Below are 19,331 nucleotides of genomic sequence, written 5' to 3'. Positions count from 1 at the left end.
AAACAGTATTTTCTAGAAATGTTGAACATTTAAGGTATCATTATTTTATTCAGAAAAATTTGTTATGGTTTATTTGAAGGAGAGCTCGAGATCTGTTGCATGTGCCTTGCATTATTTAGGATTTCAGCATGTAGAACTTAGAAAAATAATTTCAATATAGCAAAAATAAAGATATTTTTTTTTAGTAGTAAGATGCTAATTAAATAATAAGTCATATTTTGATATATTTGAAAAAATAGAACTGAATTCATTGGTTTTCAGTATTTTTATAAATTTCTATACAAAAATAAAAACAGACAAAAAATGCATCCCCAACTCAATAAGCATATATATATACATATGCATATAAACTCTCTGGAAAATATTTAAATTTACTATAACTGAATAAATATCACCCTCAAATGTTTAATTCTGAAAGCAAGAGCAGAGTTCTAGAGGTAGAGCCAGGGGAAGGCAAGGAATGGGGTTGGACTGCCCATAATAATTACAACAATACCAGAATAAAGCTGCAACTTCATTTGTGAATTATTGGGTAGCACTCTACTAAGAATTATTTGCAATTATTCTTAGGAGGAAGAATGAAACTACATGGATACCAGGTAAGCAGAATCTCTCATCAATTCAATTTTTTACTGGTTATTTTGCCATTTAATAGATTTTTTAAAGCAAGCTGCCATTTTGCTAGCACTAGGCAAAGGAAAAGAGAACTCCTGTCTACATTACCTCACTTGCATGCACATGAGGATGTCTTTTGCTCCTCAGTGATTTTAAAATGCCATGTTACAGAATGATGTTTTGTGCTGTAGAGCACATAAACCCTTTGACTCTTGACACAGGCATGCCTACTTAATCTAAATTCCCCACATTTCTCTCAGGTAAGCGAAGTGGGGGTGAAAAAGCTTACAGAGATTTTTGTTTCCTCTCTTTTCCAGGAGCCAACACCTCCCCCACGGTAAGAGCACATCAGAGATCACTTACCTGTGCTCCCCGGAGAACTCAGTGCTAATGGAAGCTCGCATCCATCTGTGCTGCTCATGGTAATGAGGTGGCTGGAAGTGAGCCAGCATCCTTCCACTGCTGGCTGTCTTTGGACTTAACAGGTTCTGATGTGGAATTAGGGAGAACAAAACACGAGCTCTGAGCATTCATAGCAGGAGCTCAGGCCTGCGCCTTCAAAACCAACCTGGCTGTGCCTGCAGACAAGTCAAAAGCCCAGAAATATTGAATCTGGTTCAACCCAGGTATAAATTGCTGGGGAAAAAAAATATTCCACCAATTGAATTCGTGCCTTAGGCTCTGTTCACTGTGATAATATTGACTTCATTCTCACTTAAATCAATTTGCCTCTTTTTTTTTGCTACATATCTAAATCATGTATGGAAATCAACTGGAATATTTCCATTACTCCCACAGAAGACAGATCAAGCCCCATTCCACAAATATATTTTTCTATATATATTTGTGGAATATGCCCACAAATAAAAAATTAATTACTTCTTGATTTGGTCAAACTCAAATAATAACTGCTATAATTAAAAAATCCTTTCAAAAGGTCATCTAGGAATGGCAAGTTTATTCCTCCATGACCACACTGACTGCCCTAAAACATAAAAAGAATTTTAAAATATTATTAGCATTACATATTTATATTTGACTCTAAAAATATGAAATAGCATAAAAGGGCAGTAAATCTTCACAAATTCAAAACCGTATTAATGCAGGAACAAGAGCATTCTCAATCCATTATTCTATAAAATTTCAAAAATTTGTTTCTGTTTGTATTACAGTGGCCAGAATGGTTCTTAATTCTCTCACTTGACTTAATTTGGGTAGGTACTGTGCAGGCACACAAGGCTCCCTCCCCAGGAGCCCACCACTGAAGGCAGCTCTGCCAGGCGCTTTGGATGCCCCTCCAGTTCTGTCCAGCCAACCTCTCCATGCTGCAGCTTCCAGCTGGAGCTGGGCTGTGGCTGCCTGGTCTCAGAGCACAGACAGGGCATGTCCACATCCCTCAGAAAACACCAGGCCATGGCACCTTTGAGTTTTCTGGGATGAAGAACATTTTTTCCTCTGCGTCTGAAACTGGATTGTGTTCCGTGGACCATACACAGAGCCATACCCACCTGGAAATATCCACACTGCAGAGCTGTACTTGGCACACAAGAGCACTCTTTAGTGGCACACACACAGTGCAGTAATGTCTTGCAAATGTAGAATATTATCCAACATTACTGCTGCTGTTGAAGGGCCCTGAAGAGCTCCTGGATCTGAGCTTGGCTCAGCACAAATACATGGAAATACTCTCAGAAAATTCCAGTCTCTTACTTCCAGAACTTGCGCTTAAAACACAGTCCCTGCACCTCCTTTTTTCCCTAATAGCTCTTCAAGGTCTCTTTTGACTTCTCTAGGCCTCTGAAGATGCTGCCAAAGCAGTATCAGCCCCTTCCTCCAGAGCCAAGAATAAGCAGCCAGGTCTTACCCAAGAGGAACACGCTCAGCCGAGACCCCACCTTTCCAATATCAGCAGAAGTCACAAGGTACAGTGCATTCCTCACTTTGTTCCCTGAGAATCAAAACACTCTCGCTGCTCAAACCACAAAATTTTACTTCTGTCATACCTCTGCTTTGCTTAAGAAAGTTATTCTTTAGACAGCTGTGAATAATTGAGAGAAGTGGTATTTAGTGTAATGTGACGCTGGCATTTTTTTTTTTTTAAATGACAAAATAATGGTAAAGGAGTAGAAAAGCACACAGAATTTTCATGAACACTTCGTTTAAGATTTTTTTCCTTAATAATATTTAGAGGTCTTGCAACCACGTTTAAGTACAAAAATGCTATTTACTTAGCACAGTTAGTGAATCAAGTGCTGGGGAAGCACACTGACTGCTCCAGAGATACAGAAACTCACTCCACATCCCAAAGACATTACATGCAGCAAAAGAAATGACTCATCTGTAGGCAGAAGTCTGGCTTCAGCCCATGGGACCAATGAGTCCAAGCTACAAATCACTTCTTGCCCTTTGCATTTTGTACTCCTCAGCCACACAACACCCGTGGGCATTCAGCATCCTTGCACTTGCCTATTTTTTTATAAAGACCTGGCAGTGAGGATGAGCCACCTGAGGCACAAACACGCGTGCCCAGCTGTATGACCCAGCACATGCTCATGCCAGGCTAGGAGTCCGGTTGCTTTTTCCACAAAACACACACCTGGCCAGATGAGCAGGAACACACTCTGCTCACTGCCACACAAGCAGATGCGTGCCTGCTGTGTGACCAAAATTCACATTCAGTGTTGGACATGCAGGGAACAGGCATGACACAAATCCAGGGGTTATGATGCTCAAATGACTCCTATAGCAGCCAGAAGCTGTGTCAATCTTGTCCATCCTCCCTTAAATTATTTCAATTTCAGCTCATCAGGATGGAATTTTGCTTCATTTTACAGACGTCACTTCAAATCCTTTGGGGGGAAAATAAGCTTAGAAATCAAGAAAATAATCTTTGGCTTAAAGTATGTATTTAATGAGTGAGCTCTAATTATGGGTTATTGGGTTGTGTTTTTTTCCTGAATGGTGCTTAAATTTTTTCATGGCTTAGGTTCCAAAATATGTTGTTTGCTAAGACATTTTATTAATATGAAGTAGCTTCATATTCAGATGCAAGACCTGGCATAGAGCTGCAAAGTTCCAAATCCCACAACTGATCCCCTCCCTTGGTAGGGCAGCACAGATTGAAAGCTTTTTGAGAAATGTTACAATCCACGCTGCCAGCAGATATCAGTATGCAGAGCACTTGGATTTAAAAGGTCCTATTATAAAGCCAAATTCTGTAATATAAATACAGGTCATGGCTGTTGTACTAGGGAGTTTTATTACATGAGTAAAACAGAAGTGGAACAGAATAAGACAACACAATATCTGGGGAAGGCACTTGACAAATTTCCTACAAGCACTTCACTCAAAATATTTCTCACCCCTCCTCAGTCCAGTTACAGCTTTGTAAGGAGAAAACAGACCCATGAGCTGCAGAGGGAAGGACAATGGCACCACAGCTTACAGCCCTTTGCTAGACTGAAAGCAAAGCTGTCCCACCAAATATGTGATTTAGGAGTGCAAGTCTTGTTTTCCAACAAAAATTGGAAGACTTATAAGATTTAACACATCATTATTTATACACTCTAAAAAATAGCTTTATAAAAAAATAGGCAAGTGCAAGGTCCTGGAATGTATGTTAGAAGCTCTGATGTGATTGAAACTTGGATATGCCTGTGGCAAGCAAGCCATGCAAGGGCCATGTCCCTTGGAGGTGGAGGCCAGCCCTGCAAGCACATCTTTAATGTCATGGAACTTTACCACACACCCAGAGTCCCGAATATGAGCTTTCACACACTAAGGAATGGCCCTGGAGACCACACTAACAAATTGAAGAAACTAACACAAAAACAACTATCCAAAGCAAAACAGTTCCTCTCCTTTCTCCTAGCCTTCTTGAATAGTACTGATAATCTCCAAATTTCTTGCCTCAGGCCTCCATGTTGGTTGATGTTTTCAACACAGACATGAGGAAGAGAGCCCTTGTCCCTGTTGAAAAATAGCTCCCAGGGTTTCCTATACCAGATCTTCCTTTTGTCTTCTGACTGATTTAGCAAAATATCTCACTGTCATATTTTTTCAGTCCAGGAGACAGGCTAAACAGGGACTAAATCTCAGAGCCTTCCAAAAACTACTAGATGCTTATTCACACCTTATGTTGCTAAATAGCTTGTAAAATCTGGTACCCTGCCTCTTTCATTAGGAGATACAAGCTACTAAAAGCTGCCATAAGCTTTCATCATAACCAAAACATCTAACAGAATTTGTCAGACTCAATACCTCATCCATTTTTTTTTTGAAGGAGAATATTTCCTTCCCAGGAAAGGATACTTCTGTTGATCAGGCATATCAGGAGAAGGCAGAAAAATACCTTAACACCTATTTAACCAGGGCCATGAGGAACATTCTCCACTCATCTTTCCCTGTTTTGCACCTCCTTTCCTCTACACTTTCCATTTCAGCTCTGTAAATGTTTCACTTTTTAAATTCTTCAGTCTTTAAGGAACTTACTTCCATTTATAGCTGACTCTAACATGTGTAATAAGACTTTTTGGCATGAGATGAGAAGTGCTGAAGTTGATACTCCTCTTTTTCCCTTCCTTTCAGTATAAATCCTTAACAAAGTTGTCTTTTACCATAATGAATTCAGTGGATGCTATTCTTTTTTTAGGGAGGTCCAAGATAATTCTCCTGAAAATAATTCATGTAAAAAATAACCAGCCTCTGAACTTCTCTAGCAATAGCAAAATCCTTCCCTTGTCAAGACGTAATCATCACTGATGATGTACTCAAAGTGATTTTTATTTTATCATAATTAAATATTTTGTTTTTATTATTCTTTCTTTTCCAGACATTCATCTGTTAGGAAATCAAATACAGTAAGTATTCATCTTTGTATGTATTAGGACCATAAAATCCAGACACATTCCATGGCTATGTATGTATATGTAATAGTATTTTAGCCTATCAGGTTAAAAAACCTGTAAGAGTCACATTAGCTTTGTGTCATAAAAGTGTCCATCTTTAATGTGTGTTGCAATTTCAATACTGCTACTTCCTGAATGGATGGGGTCAGTTTCTGAATTTGTTTGCAGAAATAAAAACAAAGGTACAGTGCAAAGCTCCCTGTCCAACTATCCACATAAAGCATCTCTTGTAACTGACTGATGGGGATGCCTGTGAAGAGGGAGGCACTCTCCTTCAGACAAACAGAGAATCCACATACATTTTTACAAGCAGAAAACTGAAATTATAAGGTCAATAGAGGAGTATAATAGCATTAATGTAATATAAATACTTGAAATATAAGATGACCCATTTCAATATGAAACAAGAACGGACAAATTTTAAATCCAGTTTTAACAGTGCCTGCTATCCCCCAGCTCCCTTTGGCCTCTCCTTCCCCACTCACTTTCTACTCAGACCAATGAAGTAAAGCAGAGGTTTTTTAGCAATAAAGGAGTTTAGTTATGACAAGTGGTTTCCTATAAAACTTACTAAGAAATACAGTCCCTACAACCATGCAGAGTGTTTGTAAAATTTGGAAAGAGGTTATCATCTATAGCATTTTGTGCTTCTTACTGAATGTTTTAGTTCCTGCACTAATGTGTTCCTACTGAATTGGTTTTACTTTTCTCTCATTAAAGGGAACAGAAGAAAGGAATCTAGGGTACTTAATCCCAACTGTTTCCTTCTACAGCACGTTGAAGCACAAATCTACAGACTTGTCTAAATTTTAAATCCATTGAGTTTTCCCTCCCCGCAGCTCTGACTGAGAGGCTGTCCCAAACCTCACTCCTCTTGGTTAGAAGCTTTAGTTTGAAAGATGGAAGATGGTGACAAAAACATGGTTTGATAGCAATATTGTAGTCAACACTTACTGCTTAAAAAAAATGATATATTGGAAAAAAAGACACCATTTAAAAAAGAAAAGGTTTTTCTTCTCCTGGATGCTGACTCATTACAAACCAAATATGAAAACACTCCCAAGAAAAATAAATATCTTACATCTGTAATTAATATTTCTGGCTGAACACTGTACAGCTGCACAAATACTTCAGCTCTTAACAGACTCTTAGTTTGGTTACTTCTTAAGGAGAAATAGTGTGTCTCATGACACGGAAAAGATAAAATTTAATTTTGGTCCCTTCCCATTCCTATAGATATGAAGGCCTAGACAGTTTCAGTGTGACCTGGAGAAGAGAGTGTGCCCTTGTCAGGGTTTCAAACAGCAAAGAGCAGGTTTGAGAGAGGGACTGCCCCTCACCACAACCCAGCCAGGCTGCAGGAAAGGGTACTGAGGGGCCTCTTGAAATTGGAAAGAACAAAGGCAAAATGCTACCCAAGAATGAACTAAACCTTCTGCTCAGCTCAGAAGGACCTGGGGACCAAAGGCTGAACACGAGCCCCTGGTGTATCCTGGATAAAGGCCAAGAGCATACCAAGCTGTGTCAACAGAGGCACTGCCAAGAGAACAAGGGAAGGGACAATTCCCTTTTTACTTTACTCACCACTCACTGGACAGCACCTGCAGAACTGCTCAGAGAGGGTCAGCACAGGGTCTCCAGGACGTGCAGTGCCTGTGGAATGAGTCTGGTGGGACTGGGCTGCCCTTGCCTGGAGAGGGACGGCCCTGGGGGAGCCCAACAGCTGCCAGCCGGTGTCTGAGGGATGGTTGTCCAAGGCAGAGCATGGTGCACCACCGAGTGCACAGGGGAAGTACAAGAGGCAACAGTCTTGAAATGATGAAGGTTTCAGTCAGAAATAGGGGAAAAAATAATTATGAGGGTATGGAAAGAGGTTTCCCAGAGAGTTTTGCAAGACCTGGTTAAAGCTCTGAGATCCCAGGTCTCATCTCACAGTTCTCCCTGCTTTAAGCAGGTCCTTGGGCTAGGACCTGCCCAGGTCTTGTTCAGCCTGAATAAAACTTAAAATTTCTAAGTAATCAGTAAACATTATTGGGGAAGTAACTTATAAGGAAAGTTCAAAATGCAGTACCTACCAAAAAAACTTTTTTTTTCTCTTTAATATTTATGCATTATAGTCTTAGATGCATCAAATTAACAATCAAAATAATTTATATTACCATTATTTTTATCTGTGAATCAAAATAAAAAAGAAATACAGTGCAAGTTTAGGAGCCAAACTCCAATCTTTAGAAACCTATCATTCTTAATTTTAACATAATGTGTTGGATTAAGACTCTCCACACAGTGATTTTGAATGAAATACCTGCCATGACAGTAAAATAATTGTGCTGTCAGTTAAGGAGCCTAAAAAGAAGTGACTGATTTTAATCTTTGGTTCTCTCCAGTCAGCCATAATCAATCTCAATTTAATACAAGATCAAGGAAGGAAAACCATATTGTAAGTTGAATTGATACACAGTAGCCATCATGAAATAGTGATCTTTGCAGTAAACCACATGTTCACTTACACCCCTAAAAAGCATAATTCTCATTGTTGCTAGCAGACTGAGATCAGCATTCAGCCCAGGTTTTTGACAAAGTGATCAGTTATTAATGATTGAATGTCTATAAATGACTTAAAACTGGTGGACAGTTGGATCTGTAGTTGGGGTAAATTCAAGTTACAAATCCAAAGAAAAATATTTACTATGTTATCATTTTATACAGGTACCTGGAAGACAGCAAGGTCAGTATTCAATATTATTATAATAATTTGTTGTCTTTTCTTTATATTCCAAAACTAAAATATTATATCATTAAAATTCTAACTGAAACAAGAGACATTCCCCAGATATACATCTGCTACGCATGGAGAGAGTTAGAAACCTCAACAGTTGCTGATAAGCAGCAGAAAAAAGGAAACTTAACTTGGCCTTAGCTACAGCTATTTGGGGAGCCAGGGTAACACATTTGTCCTAAGCAAATGTCTTATGGTTTTGGGGAAAATAAGAGTGTTGGTGCCTAAAAAAAACTCCAAAAGAGATCTGCACAGAGGACATCACCCTTCTGATAATCTTGCTGCTCTACCATTATTTGAGGGTGAGAATTTTGGAATAAAGTTTTTTAAAAGCTTTAGGCTTTTAAAGCTAATTTTTTCTTTTAAAATTTGAAACCTCCAATGTTTTAAAAACATGTCAATTCTTTAAATGTACATACAGGTTTGAAGAAAAGGCTTAAACCACTCACTGTGTCCACATGCACAAAGGTCCATGACAAACAACATTACTCCAAAATACTTTGAAGATAAATACAGGTTACATGGCTTTCATGCTGTTTATACTTTGTGTTAATTTAATAAGTTCATCATTTCCTCTGGCTTTTCCTTTTGTGGATTAAGGCACCATTTCCTGATTTTCAGCAAGAAATAGAATCGGCTGCTTTAATAAATTCAATGCCTATCCTGTCCTATAAAAAGGATTGATGAACTCTCCACATACTTCTTGTTCAACATTCTACATTATTTACTATTATGTGAAGCCATATTTGGCATCAGCAAACCCTGTAATGTCCCCCATGTAACATTCAGTCCTAGTCCAAATGTTTCCCACTGAAATCATTAGCTAACTCATTCAAGCCAGACTGATTACAGCCCTTTAAGGTTTTCTATTGAACTGCCTCACCCTGATGTACCCTGAATTTACTTAATTCATTTCACAGGAGATGCTAGGTGCTCTCAGTTAGACCAAAGAGGAAATACTAAGTTCTTATCCTTTTTACTAACAGTTACAAGTTTGGGGAAGAAACCTGAAGTACCTTTTCAAGCACAACATCGTCCTCCTGAAGCCAGGTAGGAATAGAAGAATTTAATCAGTTTGTACTGGATGCTTCAAAGACTAAACATTCTGCCCTAGAAAATTGCAGTTCACTGTGCAACAACAGCAAAATGATACCACTTTCTGATGCCATGCAGTGATATCTTTTGCCCTGATGTATGTCAAGAACATCTTTGGGAATTTCTTTCAAGCCTTTGTAATTGCACAGCCAATTTTTACCTTTAATAGCATGCTGCTGTATTACATTTCTGCTGCTATTTCTGTGATAGGTTGTTAAATATATTGTATAAAGAAGTTCTGCTATCTCCAGCCTCAGAATTTCCTCTCCCCCTCATTTTCTATTTTTATTTACAAAGGATACACACCTGGCTCTCCAAAGGCTGATTATTCTTCCACAGAAATCTTCCATAGTTAGACCTACTTTGTTTTTCTAACCTATACAAATCTTTCCTTTCTAAATGTCTGTAATCTCTATTCCACTGAAATATGCAACAAAACACAAAAATATAGGAGACAGCATAGGAAGTGTATGAATGATTTAACATCCTCCCTAGACAAATACAGTATCTCTCATGCAACATTGTTTACAATAAAGGCATTTCACTGGGATAAAATTACTGTATGGAGCAAATATGACCATATTTGTGACCCCTAGCATTCTCTTTTTTATGCTTCTGTTGTGAGAAGTTATTTGGTCAGTATTCCTCCCGGTGTAACACAACAAAATACTACCTGGCCAGCCACTCAGGAGTGGTCTAGAAAATCAGAAGAGGCAGGGAGGAACTGCTCCCTGGGCCTTCCTATAGAGGCACTGGGAACATCACCTGAAATTAGCACTGCTTTACTACACATGCAGTGTATCCTTTTATGAAGACTAAAAACCCCTAAAACTCTATGCAATTTGGAAAAGTGGCTCAGAAAATAAGGAAAATCTGTCAAAAGACACTAAATACAAAATTACCACCCAAAACCTGGGAAGGCCCAAAGCTGCCATCAGTAAGAGAAAGGGGTATTCTGGGGAAGCACAGCTATGCATTGCTCTCTAATTTGACTCTTACACTGCCACTATAAGAAATATTTTTCTGACATTATTTTATTCATTGCTTTTTCCTAGCCCTCAATGTACACGGAGCTCTAAAAACATTTGCAGATCAGGTAAGAACCAGAGATTGCTTTGAAAGCCAAACTAAACATGGAAAAATCAGAATAAGAAAGAGATTCAGGTTGCTATGCTTGTATGTCTGCACTGAGGACTTTCAATGCACTTCCTACTGCCCTTGACTACACAGCATACTTTTACTCTCCTGTAACTGTCTCTGCAAATGTCCTTTTTGATCAAAAAAAATAAACCCCTAAGCTGTGCCAAGAACCTATGATTGCATAACACAAACTTATGGTAAAAGCAAATACCACCAAGAAGAACCTATGGACTGCATTACGTGTTCAGGTCAAGTAGGATTCAAATTAACTGTGGTCACTGCCAGGCAAACCAAGCCCAGCTCCCCCAGCTTTGCTTCACAGGCCCCAGCTCCCAGATTCTGGAGGGCTCCCTCCATTGAGCCTCTTCCTTCTTGTGCTGGGGTGCAAACACACTCTCCTCTGGACACCTAAAAACCCTTCTCTGGACACTAAAACCCCTTCTCTACAGAATCCATAAAGCACATCTAGGTGTCTGTTTGCTGCTGCCACTGCAGACACTTCCTACCGTCCTTACCAGGGCTTTTGCTCCTTTAGGCTCTCTGGGACAGCAGAGTATCTTTTTTCCTCTGTCAATTCCTTGCCCTCCTAAAGCAACAGGGGGAGAACAAATAAGTAGCCTTTCCCCTGCTACTCTATAATTGCCTTTAAAGTCTATATTTGGCTTAAAGAATATTGTAAGAACAAATATTAATTTTATTAAATCTTATTTCTTGACAAGGTGTCGTTAGCTCCCTCTCAGCCAGACTTGGTACATAAGCATTGCAAGAGAATTTTAATTTTACCCTTCTTATCCCACACCTTAAGACACACCAGGAAAAAGATCTGCAAAAAATACACAGCACAGGTCCAAAGCAACTATGGCCCTAGCAGAGGGGTCTCTTTAAAATAAATCTGGGGATGCCAGCCACTAAAAATGCAATGCAAACAAAAATGCAAAAATCATGATCCAATAAGCTGAACGGTAAGAATATATCACATTTTGACAAGTCAAAGTGATTGCAGAAACAAAAGGTTGATGTCTGGTGCCAGGCCCTTTGAACAGTGGTTTCATTACTGAACAGACTGACTGCCTGCTAAAGATCATGGCTCTTTGTCTATTGCTATCTTGTTTTAAAAGCAGAAGTAACACAGTTATAAATCAGAACAGGGAACAAATATGAACAAATATGAATGGAACGGTGAAAGGCAGTGAAAACCACTCCCCCTCTTAAAAGAAAGTCATCCTAGTAAAATTTAATATTGCTATATGCTACACACCAGCATAACAATAATAAACTGATAAAGTATGAGCAGATAAAGCACAATGAAATACCACCCTGACAAACAGCACTGTCTCTGGTGAGAGTAACCAGAAGGAAAAGATGGAAGCCATTGATAAACACATTTTTCTCATTTACTTTTAAAATAGACACTGGATCATTTCTCCCACAAGCATTGCATGAAAAACACAAAACTGTTTTCCGTTATACAGCAGAATATGGTGGTTTTTATCTTCAATTAACAATTTTTCCTCATGTCACATATCTGAAAATTACATTTGATCTTTACATTGAAAGGAAGCCCTTGCTTTTCTGAGGCTGTTTCTGCATCCTCACAGTCAGCCCAAGCCTCCTGTATTACATGACTTCTTGTGCTCCTGACCCAACCCCTGCATTTCCTTAGCTCCACAGAGACCTGGGTAGCTGGGTCCAGCTTGTAAAGACAGCAAATCACATTTGCTGTGGGAGAAGGATTTCAGCTACTCCAGGCCCCTGTGCCAGCAGCACTGCATGGAGAGGCACACTCAGCCAAAGACCAAAAGCTTCTCCTTAATGTGAGAGCAACCTCAGCCCTTGGTACTGAATTTGTTAACTCAAGTCACAGAGAAAACTGAAACTCAGCAGCATGGCAGAGCTTCTGAATCATCTGAGGTTTCAACAGCTTGGTAGAAACAATCCTAGTTGGCAATGGAATAATGGGAGGCTTTCATATGATCCAATGTAACAGCAACTGGGATCCAACACAAATAAAAGGACTCAAAGGTGAAAGTAGAACAGAATGAACCACTATCCTTGTCCTACATTTAGTATTTTATTTAGCATTTGCTGTTTCATTTACAGTTTATTATTTTGCTATGTCCACGATAGCCTGTCAGATTGAAGTCAATTAAAAACCATCAGGAATCTTATGTGTTAAATCTCTGGGGGCATTAATCTGAAATCATTGATGCGGCATTAGCATAAGACCACTCTTAACAGACAGCTCTAAATTTTAAAGGTTAATATCAAAATACTCTAAATTAAAAGTACTATGCTCAAAAATACTAAGTAAAACATAGTGTAAAATTAAATTATAGCTTTTAAGAATGCAACCTTTTTCCTTCTGAATTTACTTTTACAGGTTCCACATTAAGTGTAGATAATTTGACAGTGAAGAAGCCACCACCTCCTACATCATACGCAGCATGCAAAAACAAATCAAAACATTTGCTTGTAGAACAGGAAATGCAATCTCTTACCAAACCCACTGAAAAGGTAAAGAGCAGCTTTGCTACATAAAAATACAAGTCTTTATGAAACAAGATTAACACTATATGGAAACACCCCTGATCCCCTCTTAAAGCTGTGGGTGTTCAGCACGACTGAGAAAGTCCAATATGAGCTCTTGAAACAATGGATAAGACTGTAAATGTCTAATTTAATTAACAATTCCTAACAGGACTTCTCAATATAGATGCATTACCATTATATACTGTGCTGCATGTGCTTTAAATGCAGATTAGAGAGAATCTGGTTTTTATTCTGCTTGTTGTTAATTTCTATACACTGATTATGCTATCTTAAAATTAAGGATTTAAACAAATGTGAGTGGTATGTTGGAGAATACGATCGCCATAAAGCAGAGAAGATCCTGTTACAGAAAAACACTGTAAGTACCATTTATGTCAAAACATGGGATGTGAACTCCTGGGGGAAAATTTCTGTAAGCTGTCCACAATGGCATACAAGTTTTGTTGTGAACTAATCATACAATCTATAATTTAAATCTGTATCATTCAGGATGAGACATTCTTGGTTAGAGATTGTTCAAAGAAATCAAAGGCTGAACCATACGTGTTGGTTGTTTATTATGGAAGAAGAGTATACAACATTAAAGTACGGTTCCTGGAAGAGAGCCAACAATACGCCTTGGGAACAGGGCTCAGAGGAGAGTGTGTAAGTAAAATCCCATCTGCTGTTACAGCCCATGGCTTTTATGTTAGACTTCACAAGTTCTTAATACTAAATATTAGTTACAAACTCTCCCACATAACAAACTTGCTGTTTCATTAAAGTTTCTTTTACAATACCCGAATTTTAAGTGTCTCAAAATTCGAGCAGCTTCAACATAATTTAATACCAAATTTTGCATACCATGCTGAAATTCATATTTTCATCAATTTTAAAATCTTCTAAGTACTTACAATACTTCTATCTATTGTAAGTAACACCTGCAAACTAAAAAGGAAAGAGAAGTTCTATCTTTTCTGGTATACATATTATTTTAGCATATTTTTAAACTTGTGATAATTTAAGCAGGCATTTTCAAATATATACAGCTCCACATAATCTGACAGCAGGACCTAGTGCTATGAAGCAATAGGATAACAGTTGTCATGGATATTCAGAAGCAATTAAATCATGTGGGTCCCTAGCAATCAGTCTTTCAGATATGGTAAATTTCAATTAGAAAATCCCTTTAGATGAGCAAAGCTTCTTTACATAATTAAATTCAATTATAGTCATGATAAAAGTCTAATTCTTATTCTACATATATGGTTAAATGATAAACACTGTATCTTCAAGTCTTTCACACAAGAAAAAATTCATTAAAACTGAAAGTCAACTCTATAAAAATGTGATACTTGCAAAACAAAACAAAAGAACCAAACAAAGATTTTAAAAAAGACAAACACAACGTAAAATTTAAAGAATGCTCAACTACAGACCAAAAAAGCAAGGCAACAAACTCCTATGGGTCATTAGCTATGTAAATCACTAATAGAAATCCAACTCAGGTGAACCAGCAAAAACTCTGCAGCTGAATCTTCAATTATACCCTTTTCATGCATGTAAACACTTTTCAGAACTTACCTTTTGTATAGTTAGACTTTAAAAAGCCTGAAATCACAAGTGACCTGAGATGATTTAAGGCATTTGATGGGTCCAAAGTTTATATTAGAATTTTTATTAGAAAACATGGGATAGGATCCATAAGCTTTCACAAGAGGAACAATGTTTACTGGCAAGTTGTTCTTCGGGGACATTAATGATAAAGGAGGAAAAATCCTTCATTAGGCAAGCACAGTGAAACAGTTTGGAAGCTGGAAGGTTGCACAAATCAAGACCTGTACTGCATCATCCTGGTGCTGCTGTAGTGACCATCAGTATTCTGTAAAGCACTGGCTTCATTACTGAACTGAAACTCCCAGATGATTTCCTGGAATTTTAGTATGACTTAGGAGAAAGCAAGTTTAGTTTTCCATGGTTCTGACATTGTTTAGTCTTCCTGTAATGGCTCTAATACAAACAGGCTCAGAACAGACACAATGACACAAATAAGGCATGCTACAGCATAATGTAGTATATGTGTATTCTCAGTAGAGAACAAAGATCCAGAACTAAATTTTCATTAGGTTTAACAATTAGGGTAACTGGAAAATTACTTGAACAGTGCATGAACAATTTTTACTGAACTAAAAGGAAAGAGAACACAATCCCTCCCATCTCAGGAAATACCAAAATATATGACTTTGTTGTTTGTTCCAACTTCTGCACAGACAGTACATATCTTAAACAGTGGGTCGGGACTGACTAGTCAAATTGCAAAGTACAGCTCCAAAATAAGAATTCCAAGCATCCAGTTAACAACACACAGAACATCCAAGACTTGGCTCTACCAGGCCAAATCTGTAATCATGACTGCCTACCTTATGCCTTCTTCTTGGAGGATTCTTTCTCTTTAACTCAAATCTTCCCCTGGATCAAGCACAACAGAAAAAATCAGAACTGCTTTGCTGGTCAACTAAGTGTTGCACCAGGGAATCACAAACATGGCAATCTTCCACTCCTATGTATTATTTTCAGCAGTAGACATGAAAATAGAACAGGGCACAAAGGACATATGCAGTAATGAACAACCAGTGGCACCAACATTGCTCAGAACTTCTTCCTTCTCAGGCATTCTCATAGGGTTCTTCAGAACGGTTCTTTCTTGAAAATTCTCACCTCAATTTTTGCAGCTTATCTAAGGGGTTTTTTCCAAAGAAAGTGACAACACTTTGTAAGGCTGTGAATTACAGAAAATTGCTGCATGTAATTTTTTAGTACCCATTAAAAAGCTTTCCGGAGCATTCTGCTTTGCCCATCTGCAGGGATATCCTTTGTTACACCACATTTTGCAGTGCAGCCAGACCTTGCTGCTCCATCTAGATTAGCTGAATATTCCCTCTTCAAGCCAATGAGAAAGAAAACTAAACACCAACCAACATGTGCAGACCTATTACATTTTTCCACATTTGTTGATTATATTCAGAGGTTTGGTCTTGCAGTGTGTTTTCACTTTTGAATTAGTCTATTTTCATCCATTAAAAACACATTTTTCCTCACACATAAATATAATTATTCAAAGTTTCTGTATCTTATTGCAACTTCCGATTTTTACTATACAGCCTACAAGTTGTTAACATATTGTATCACCAAATAAGATTTTAAATTAACAGTTACTTTTCAAAATGTATTTCATTTAACTCTCATGAGTGCTTTTATTATTAGTTCCCATGTAGCCCTGTAAGGTCGTAAGGAGGGAAAAAAGGGATTGATCATCAGATTTTTATGGTAAAAGTAACTGAAGCTCCATGCAGCCAAATTAGTATCAAACTCAAATATAAGAAATTGAAGGATAAAAAAAAGAAAATAATTTAATCTCTTAGTGGAGCTACATTTTTGCTATTTAACCACAGATGTTCACACCTACATATTTAATATACCATATTGAGCTTTCTAAAGGCCAAATTACATAAAGCTATAAAGTTCAGATCCCCAAATGACACATACATGGAATTTAGGAACTTATATTCAAAACTGAGCACCCTTTACTTGGCTGTCGCTTTCCTCTACTCCAGACAATGTCACTATTAAAGACCCAGAGATCCCTGTAACACTGGCTTTTTTCATCTGCATAGTTCTTTTGAAAATGATGAAATACAAACCTTGCTCATATTTAAAGCTGATCATGACACAGAGTTTACATACTTTTCTTATCTCCTTTTCAAAACTAGATCTGCCACATGCAAAATACATGGTTTTAACATCTCTGTAGTATCAGTCTCAAATCCCAGTGCAGTGAAAAATGTGTAAAAATGAAAGACAGAAGTAGGCTTCTCTTTATCTTGGTGCCTGCTTTACACAGAAGATTAGAGCAGAGCCTGATGTGTATATCTGGATCTCCCTATTCCAGCCACAGATACTTTCTCCATCATCACCACTGCATTTGCAGTGACCTTTCATCTTCAAACTGTAGTCATAACAGTCACATAATTTCACTCAATTAATTTCCATGTGAGCCAAAAGGATTAGCTGCACCCACCTTCAGCAGCCACCAAACTGGCCTGGCCCATGCCAGCAGATCAGGGAGCATTCCCACATTGCCTCCCAGTGACAGGGTCATGTCAACAGTTACTGCAGGAAAAGTGGCACAACAAACAGCCAGGACCTTCAGCTCAGTGAGGTTTACAAGATAAGCATCTTGTCCACAGCTTAAATGACAACTCAGGGATGAAAGGTCTCCTTCAGGATGTGCAACATAGCCCAGAGTTACACCACCCCCCCAACACAATTGAGAGCTACACCTTTCACAAGCAACCTTGAGACCCTACTCCCATCTCCCCAGAACAGTCTGGAGACCTGCAGATAGGAAATTTCTACAGCAGCAGAGATGGGCTGAGTCTCTTCACACAGCGAAGGGAAACCAATCAAATACTGAATTTTCTTCATGTCTTTAGGTGTCTTTACACCTAAGAAAACGTGGAGTTCCATTAAAAGAGCTGAGAACATAAAATTCTGAGACATTTTTCACCCATTACCAAAGAGCTAGAAAAATGAACAATGTGGCATTAACCTAGTGAAGCCTAATTAAATTTCCAAAGCAGATGAACAATCATTGTAGACTTTCTGACTTCCCAACCAGAAAACATTCAAACACAGGAAAAGAACAGGCACTGGAAGTGTTAATTTAGAATAAAAAAAAGTAATGAGTACTTTCATAAGGCATGAAATACAGACCACAGTTTTGCCTCAGTTTTCAGTAGCAACAGTGACTCTGAACATAAGCAAAGACAAAACAAATGCATACGTGTAAAAATTATCAAAACAAAACTTGAAAAAATTACCATATTAGCTTTGAGATCAAACAATTTTCATCTTAATACAGGAACAGTTTGCCCAAATCACATCCTTAATCAGATTCTGTTGTTATAAACTAGGTGTCAATCAGGTAGGGGTGATAGACACTACCATGAGACACCACCAAGTGTAGAATGAAGAGCCATGCTTACAGCAAATGTTATATAAATAGGTGATAAGTATTAATGGTCAAAGTAAGCTTTCATTACTGTGTGCAGTTCTGGTGGTTTAATATACAATGAGTAATACAAAGGCTAGCTCAAGAGGAAAACACTGATATGATGAGAGCTTTGTGGTGTGATGAGAGCTTAGAAGGTACACACAGGGAACAGAACTCTTAAACTGAAGGACTGCTAATCATTGGAATGGGATTCTTTCACTAGGGCAGATGAGAATAAACACCTTGTGTAGCTTTCTCTTGCTGTTTGATCAGGTCAGCAACCTTGAACCAGACCTTTATCACTTGAGGAGTTGCCTGGAGAATGTCATTATTTGAGCATGAGAGAACATGATGCTTCTTGTTCCATACTTCAAAGGGATTCTATAGCAACTGTCTCAATAAACTGAATGGGAAAACAAAGTGTAATTTAATAAGGTACATTGAAGCTTGCAGTGTAAAATATCATGTACTGCTAATTAAGTGTAATTGGGGCAGGGAAAAAAACTAATAACAATTTATAGTTGCTTCATCATTTCAATATCTATTCTCACATCTGCCATCACAACCTTTTATATGTGATACTGCACTACCAGGGCTTAGAAATGCTTCCTTTCCCTAAGGAGCTAGTTGCTTTGTCCTGCATATGACAGAGACACAGAAAAGAAATATGAGGATCAAAATATGGTGCTTTTTCTTTTAGAATTGCTTTCATCTAATCATAATTCCATGCAAAATGTTACCTATTTTAATACTAACATTTGCAAGTCTTTTACTGTTATAGATTAAACCATCTAGCAACTTCACTTTCAGTCACTGATTACTATCTGTCCCCCCACAGAAATTTAATTCCGTGGAAGAGATCATTGACTTCTACAGATCCGTTCCCATAACGCTCATTGACGGAAAGGATCAGTCAGGAAACCACAGAGAACAATGCTACCTCACACATCCATTCAAGGCATGCTGACATGGACAATGCTACCTCACACGTCCGTTCAAGGCAGGCTGACCTTTGCCGCCTCATTGTCGCTGATTCATCTGTACAGATATAAACAGAACACTTGAAACGTCTCAAAAATCAGATTTGCCTCTTGAGCAAGGAGCTCCCCATAATATAATGAAGCATTCTACAGATCTACTCCATTTTTTGTTTGTTGCACTTTCACTTTGAGGGTACAAGTAAAGAATATGTCGACATATTAATTCACAGGAA

At 38.2% G+C, this 19,331-nt stretch overlaps 1 protein-coding gene across 1 annotated transcript in view; it reads left to right on the top strand.

Annotated features, from left to right (window-relative positions):
- CLNK (cytokine dependent hematopoietic cell linker) overlaps positions 1-19,312 on the top strand; it is a 29,037-nt gene extending 9,725 nt beyond the window's left edge. Inside the window, exons 6-16 of the mRNA XM_058803808.1 lie at positions 571-599; positions 933-952; positions 2,409-2,537; positions 5,447-5,474; positions 8,232-8,250; positions 9,288-9,351; positions 10,452-10,492; positions 12,917-13,050; positions 13,367-13,444; positions 13,576-13,731; positions 18,957-19,312. Of these exons, the coding sequence (XP_058659791.1) occupies positions 571-599; positions 933-952; positions 2,409-2,537; positions 5,447-5,474; positions 8,232-8,250; positions 9,288-9,351; positions 10,452-10,492; positions 12,917-13,050; positions 13,367-13,444; positions 13,576-13,731; positions 18,957-19,085 (827 nt within the window). The 3' untranslated portion in view covers positions 19,086-19,312. The remainder of the gene's footprint in view (positions 1-570; positions 600-932; positions 953-2,408; positions 2,538-5,446; positions 5,475-8,231; positions 8,251-9,287; positions 9,352-10,451; positions 10,493-12,916; positions 13,051-13,366; positions 13,445-13,575; positions 13,732-18,956) is intronic.
- The last annotated feature ends 19 nt before the right edge of the window (positions 19,313-19,331 follow it).

The sequence above is a fragment of the Ammospiza caudacuta genome, chromosome 4 (genome assembly GCF_027887145.1).
Source record: "Ammospiza caudacuta isolate bAmmCau1 chromosome 4, bAmmCau1.pri, whole genome shotgun sequence".
Classification (NCBI taxonomy): Eukaryota; Metazoa; Chordata; class Aves; order Passeriformes; family Passerellidae; genus Ammospiza; species Ammospiza caudacuta.
The sequence above is the reverse complement of the archived record's forward strand: the minus strand, read 5'-3'. Positions and strand labels throughout refer to the sequence as shown.